General features: G+C 53.8%; 1 protein-coding gene across 1 annotated transcript; it reads right to left on the bottom strand.

The window, feature by feature from the left end:
• Nucleotides 1-6,019: 6,019 nt before the first annotated feature.
• On the bottom strand, nt 6,020-6,952 carry LOC128948899 (olfactory receptor 14A16-like). Its single transcript, XM_054293652.1, has one exon. The coding sequence runs from the start codon at nt 6,950-6,952 to the stop codon at nt 6,020-6,022; it is 933 nt and encodes a 310-aa protein (XP_054149627.1).
• Nucleotides 6,953-7,233: the final 281 nt, after the last annotated feature.

The raw sequence follows: 7,233 nt of genomic DNA, 5'->3' as shown, positions 1-7,233 counted from the left end.
AAGGCTGACCACAAGGCAAGCACACATCTTGACCCTACGTCCTCTTGGAATTTCCATTTGAATGCTGCTGGAATCCAGGAATTGGTAGCTGTGTGTGTGCTTCGCTGTATCATTTTTGTCATTCTCTCTTTTTAATTCACTCTTCTTGCAAATTTTGAGTAACTTAAAATTGAACAGGCTCAGAGTTTGCAAAGTGTAATGGGCCAAGTCAGTATTTTGAGAAGTGTTTTTTGTTGATTGAATGTCATATGAATCTCGCCTTTTGCCAAAGTTCCTCTGATTTTCTAAAGTTCCCAGTAAAGGTTGTTTTGCTCTTTTGAGCTCCTGATAATCTCTTGTGGGTATTTCTCCAGAGCATCCAACTCGAAGAACACAAATAATTGTAATTCCTTTTAAATGTCTCACTGAGAGAGTTGTTTGGGGGATGGGAGTCAGGGCTTGTGTGCCCTGCTTGGCCCAGCCCAGGCAGGGCTTTCCCAGCCACATTCCACACTCCATTTCCCAGCTGGAGCTGCTGGTGCCTCTGACTTGTGCTGCCCCAGTCCCAGGGACGCTCTCCTTGTCTGCCCATTCCCCCACGGTCTCTGGGCAGGGATGGCCTCAGTGGGGGCTGCTGACATCCTCAGCACCTTGGAGGCTGCTGCTGCTGAATTTTCCTGCTCCAGAGGCTTGTTCAGCCTTCAGATCTTCAGTGCAGGAATTCAGTGTCCCAGGGCTCATTAACATTCAGAACATCTTAACAAGCCAAACCCCTGGGAATAATTTGATTTTCATTTTCAAATCTTTTGTGGTTAATTAGACAAATTCCAGTACTCTATTAAAGTTGAATAGATTACTTAAAAAAGATTACTTAGGTCAAATTTAGGGTTTTTTTCCTGACAATTTATTGATATGTGCTATCTCCAGCTGACACTGAATCCAAGTACCTCCTCATGCAGTGTGAATAGATATGAAAATCAAGACCCCTCATGGCTGACAATCAATCAGACTCTGTCCCTACCCCTACACCATCATTTCTCCCATCCAAGCTCTGGCACTCAGAACAGCCTTGTGCAAATCTGAGCTCCCTCCAGCCCAGGCTGCATCTGCAGCTTTCAGCTCCTTGGCTCCAACTCCCACCTGCTTTCCTTAGAGAAGGAGCTGCCCGAGACACAGAGGGATGTTCATTTCTTGTTCAGCCAACAAACCCATGGGAACTGAGTTGGTGCTGGAATTCAATGCCCTCCTCATCCCACAGCAGCCCTGCATTTTCCTCCTGCAGCCTTGGTCTCCAGCACAGCCATGGAGGCTCTTTGGGCTCTGGACTGTTCCTGCAGCCCCAAGGGCAGCTGAGCTCTGCCTTTGGCACAGTCAGGTCTGGCCAGTGCAGGCCCTGCTCAGCAATTGCTTGTGTGAGCCTGGCCTTGCTGTCAGCCCCGGCAGTGGCTGCCTGGCCCCTTTGTGGCCCTGTGCTGGCCCAGCCATGGTGGCCCAGCCCCTGTGCAGCCCAGCCCAGGCCAAGAGAATTGCGGCTGGGAACGGCCCCTTTGCCGTGGTGCCCACAGCAGCCTTGGGGCTCTGTGCCCCATGGCCTGCCTGCTGGGCAGCCTCTGCCATCTCCTACAGAGCCCGTGGCACCTGTGGGGCTGCACAGACAGCCCTGCCCCGGGCTATGCCGGCCTCTGGGGCAGCAGAGAGGCAGCCAGAGCTGGCCATGGCCGAGAACAGGCCCTGAGCCCCACAGGACGATGGAGCTGGGCCACAGCCAAACTCAGCCCAGGCCAAAGCTGGGCTCAGCAGCCAGGGCTGCCAAGGGCTGGGCACAGAGGCTGGCACTGACAAATGTGCTGGACCCCCTCCCTGCTCTGTCCATGCCACCAAGGGCACAGAGCAGCCTCCTCTCTGGGCCACTTGCCTGTTTGCAATGGCCTGTATGCAATGCCTTTCACAGGCTCTGGCCCTGCCCCACAAGGTCTGGCCTGAGTCCTGCCCCTGCACACTCAGCCAGGCTGAGATGGACACTGATGGTTTCTGGGCCAGGCTCTCAGAGCCCAGCCCAGCTCCCTGCAAGCTCTGCCAGCTGCCCTGAGCTCTGGGCAGCACCAAGGGCCTCTCCCAAGCCCAGCCCAGCCGGCTCTGGCCCCACAGCTCTGCTCAGGCCAGGCTTCTCTGGGCACTGCCCCACGGCCTCAGCCCCTGGCAAGGGCACAGCAGCAGCTGCAGCTGCCACAGGACTCAGCCCCAACCATGGGGGAAGGTGCTTGGCCAAGGCCAAAGGAGGCTCCCTGGCTGCCCTGCTCCCCTTGGGCTGAGGTGCTGAGAGCTCTGCAGCCCCTGCTGCCATCCCATCTACCCAGGGCAGCACAAGAGCCCTGGCCTTGGGGCCCTCAAGAGCTGCTCCTGCTCCAGGCCCAGGGCCCATGCCAAAGCTGGGGCAGCCACAAAGCTGTGCTCATTTCTGTTCGTTGTTGCTCTGATGGGGATAGATCTGCTGGCACTTGGAGGTTGCTGATGAGTTTTACTACTCCGGGTGCCTCTTCTTTCTTGAGCTCTTCAGTTCAGGAATTCACTGGAAAAGGCTGTTAAACATTTGTTCAAATCACCCAAACAAGACAAGCCCTTGGGAATAATATAAGTTTTCAGTTCTTCTGTGATTAATTACACACATTTCAGAAATGTATTCAAAGTGAATATACTGTACTGAAAAAAATGCAGAGAGAATTGTTTTGTCCTATTTTTTTCCTGTTTATAAATTGATATCAGCAATGCAGTGTGCAGTTGATATTGACCCCCAGCACCTCCTAATGCAGCATGAATACATACAAAAATCAAGACCCTTTATGGCTGACAATCAATCAATCAATCACAATTTCTCCCCACCATTTCCCTTATCCAATCCCTGGCACTCCTATGGATCAGGAATTGTGCGCCCAGCAGAAGCAGGGCAGTGATTCTTCCCCTGTGCTCAGTACTGGTTGGGCAGCACACTGTTAGGTCACAGGAACTGGCTGCCCAGGGCAGTGGGTGAGTCACTGTCCCTGGAAGTGTTTATGGAAAACTGGATGTGGCACTCAGTGCATGGTCTGGGTGACAAGGTGGTGTTGGGTTCCAGGTTGGACCTGATGCTCTCCAAGGTCTTTTCCAACCTGGCTGATTCTCTCATGATTGTGACCCTGCAGGTGCCTGGGGAAGCAAGGGGCCATTGTGACACTGCGGGGCCTGGTGGCACTAAGAGGACCATGGTGACATTGTGTACGACATGGCAGCACAGAGCCAAGGGGCCATTGTGACACTGTGGGGCTGAATGGAAGCAAGGAGCCCATGGTGACAGTCTGGGTCCTGGTGGAACCACAGAGGCCACTGTGACACTGCGGGGCCTTGTGGAACCAAGGGGCCATCGTGCCACTGCAAAACCAAGGAGACCCTTGGGAGAGCCTGCGGACGTGGAATCAAGGGGCCATTGCTCCATTGCAAGGACTCTGGGAACTGAGGGAACAATTTTGACTCTGTGGTGCCCCATGGAACCAAGGGGCATTCATTGGGACATTGCATCACCAAAGAATTTATTGTGGCACTCTGAGGCCTCCTGGAACCACAGAGGCCACTGTGACCCTGCAGGGCCTCTTGGAACCATGCAGAGCATTGTGACAGAGCAGGACCTGGTGTCACGATGGGGCCATTGTGACACTGCAGGGCCCCATGGAACCAAGGGGTCAGTGCTGCTCCTCAGTGTCACATATTTTATGTGGACATATTTTATGAAAAATCCTTTTGATAGGTATTTTTCTCCTGAGAACCAGAGAGGCCTCAGAAACTAAATGTAAGCAGCAATTATCTGCTGCTTTGGAATGCAAAGGTGGATCTTTGATTGGTGTCATGTGGTTGTTTTTAATGTCCAATCACAGTTTGGCTGTCTTGGACTCTCTGGTCAGTCACAAGATTTTATTATCATTCAATTCTTTTCTATTGCTTGCTAGCCTTTTGACGAAATCCCTTCTTCTATTGTTTTAGGATAGTTTTAGTATATAATTTTCTTTTAATAAAAAATATATAATAAATTTATAAATCAGCTTTCTGACACAGGGATTCAAGTTTCTTGTATCTTCCCTTGTTCTGTGACCGCTGTGAAAACCACCACACCTCAGGGACTCCTGAAATGAAGGAAACATGTTTGACCTCATGGTGGCTCTTGGGACCAAGAGACCATTGTGACACTGTGGAACCAAGGTGAGCATTGCTGCACTACCAGACCTCATGGAACCAAGGATCCACTGTGACACTGCAGAGCCCTGGGGGACCATGGTGCCATTGTGACACTGCAGGGCCCAAGGATCCAAGGGACTTTGTGATACTGAGTGCTCCCATTGAACCAAAGGGACATTGTGACACTGGGAAGCCTCATGGAGTCATGGAGACCATTGTGACACTGTGGGGCCTCGTGGAACCCTGGTGACACCAATTTGGGTGGGAGTGTTGATCTGCTGGAGGGTAGGAGGGCTATGCACATGGCCCTGGACAGGCTGGATCCAGGGCCAGAATCCAAGAAGGTGAGGCTTAACAAGTCCAAGTGCCAGGTCCTGCACTTTGGCCACAACAACCCCTGCAGCACTACAGGCTGGGAACAGAGTGGCTGGAGAGCAGCCAGGCAGAAAGGGACCTGCAGGGACTGATGGGACAGCAGGCTGGACATGAGCTAGCCGTGTGCCCAGGTGGCCAAGAAGGCCAATGGCTCCTGGCCTGGAGCAGGAATGGTGTGGCCAGCAGGAGCAGGGCAGGGATTCTTCCCCTGTGCTCAGCGCGGCTTGGGCAGCACCTCGACTGCTGTGTCCAGTTCTAAGTCCCCTGTGGTGAGTAAAAGGAAGAAATTTGTAGCTGGAAGAGTAAAGAAAGCACAGGTGAAGACAAGGAAATGCTCAGGGCAATTTGGGGGTGGCTGCCAGGCAGCCCTGGCTCTGAGCAACAGCGTCTGCAGTGGCACAGGAAACTCCCAGCTGATGGGAACAAATTTTCTGGTTGACTGCAGAGGCCAGGACAAAGCTGAGTGGTTTCCCTGGTGTCCCCCAGCCCTTGCTGGCCCCAGGGGCTGTAGACATTTGTGCTCCCTCAGGTTCACGTCCCCACAGCACCAGCATGGGGGTGCTCCCCCTGCTGTGTGCAATGCAAACAGGGGCTGCTGAGCCAGTGCTGCCATGTCTGTGCCTGCAAGGATGGGGCACCTGTGTGAGCTGGGGAGAGGCCAGGGCTGCAGAGGAGGGATGTTGTTGGCAGCTCCATGAGGATGCTCTGGGACGCTGCCCTGGGCTGTGCAGCGCACTGGGGTGTATCAGCCCCTGCTCTGCTGCTCCTTCCCTTCTGCTCCATGGCCCTAGCAGAGCACCATCCATGCTGTTTGCTGTTTGCTCCCAGCCTGCCCACGGCTGGCCTGGAGCTGCTCATGAGGGTTTTCCATGCTGAGCATTGGCCTGGGTGTGTTCTTGAGAGAGCCTGGGCAAGGAGCCTGGAGCCCCCAGGCCCTGGCCTGAGGCGTCAGCACTGCCCTAGCAGTGCCCATGGCATGTCCTGGCTGCAGCCCTGGCACTGCCACCCCCAGGACTGTGCCTGGCCCTGAGAGCACTCATGCCCTACAGCAACACCAGGGCCACCAGGGCAGTGGGGCAGGGCCACAGCAGCAGCACTGGCAACACCAAGTGCTGCTGCTGCTGGGCACAGCTGCTGGGCCAGCACTGATCTGCCCCCAGCTCTGCACATAGACATTGCTGCTGCAGCTCCAGAGAAGGCAACAAAAGGGCATCTCTGCAGAAAACTCTGCTGGGAGATCCCTTAGTTCATTTAAAGCACTGAGGGTGCAGCCCCTCATTTACACAGTCTGTGGCCACAGGGAATGTGGAGAGAAACAAAAGAAGAATCAGTGCAAACAGTGACAATTTTATAGACAATATTAATACTTAAAATGAAGGAAAAAATACCACCACAGCCAAACCAATCAGAAGTATTAAAGAATATTTTTATTTCAAATGATTTGCAGAAATTGGCCAGCAGTTTAATGTTTCTGAAAGTATCCAGTCATCAGTCTCCAGACTGCAGTCTTGAGCTCCTGGTTCCTCAGGCTGTAGATGAGGGGGTTCAGGGCTGGAGGCACCACCGAGTACAGAACTGACAGGGCCAGATCCAGGGATGGGGAGGACATGGAGGGGGGCTTCAAGTGAGCAATTGCTGCAGTGCTGAGGAATAGGGAGACCACGGCCAGGTGAGGGAGGCAGGTGGAAAAGGCTTTGTGCCGTCCCTGCTCTGAGGGGATCCTCAGCACAGCCCTGAAAATCTGCACATAGGAGAAAACCATGAACACAAAACAGCCAAATGCTAAAGAGATGGAAAACACAATTAGCCCAAATTCCCTGAGAATTGAGTGCGAACAGGTGAGCTTGAGGATCTGTGGGATTTCACAGAAGAACTGGTCCAGGGCATTGCCATGGCACAGGGGCAGGGAAAATGTATTGGCCGTGTGCATGAAAGCATTGAGAAAGCCACTGGCCCAGGCAGCTGCTGCCATGCTGGCACAAGCTCTGCTGCCCAGGAGGGTCCCGTAGTGCAGGGGTTTGCAGATGGACATGTAGCGGTCGTAGCACATGATGGTCAGGAGATAAAAATCTGTTGCTGAACAGAAAACAAAAAAAAAGACCTGTGTAGCACATCCTGTGTAGGAGATGTCCCTGGTGTCCCAGAGGGAATTGTGCATGGCTTTGGGGACAGTGGTGCAGATGGAGCCCAGGTCGCTGAGGGCCAGGTTGAGCAGGAAGAAGAACATGGGCGTGTGCAGGTGGTGGCCGCAGGCTACGGCGCTGATGATGAGGCCATTGCCCAGGAGGGCAGCCAGGGAGATGCCCAGCAAGAGGCAGAAGTGCAGGAGCTGCAGCTGCCGCGTGTCTGCCAATGCCAGCAGGAGGAAGTGCCTGATGGAGCTGCTGTTGCACATTTGCAATGTCTTGGCATTGAGATCTGTAAAAAAAGTAATCGTGCAATAGTTGTGTTTGGAAATGACTTTAAATATCTTAGCACAGACTGAGGGGCACTTTCTCCCCATTGCCTGCCCAGGGCTCTGCTGCCTGGAGCTGTCCCTGCCAGCAGCTGCTTACCTGTGCCAAGGGCTGGGCCCTGACAGTGCTGCCAGAGCCAAGCCCAGCCCTGGGGGCTCAGCTCTGCCCTGCAGACCCCTCCCACCTCTGGCACTGCCCAGGGGCCTCTCTGGCTCTGCAG

This window comes from Melozone crissalis, unplaced genomic scaffold, assembly GCF_028551555.1.
Source record: "Melozone crissalis strain CALT ecotype California unplaced genomic scaffold, PUWL_Pcris_2 ptg000172l_1, whole genome shotgun sequence".
Lineage (NCBI taxonomy): Eukaryota > Metazoa > Chordata > Aves > Passeriformes > Passerellidae > Melozone > Melozone crissalis.
The sequence above is the reverse complement of the archived record's forward strand: the minus strand, read 5'-3'. Positions and strand labels throughout refer to the sequence as shown.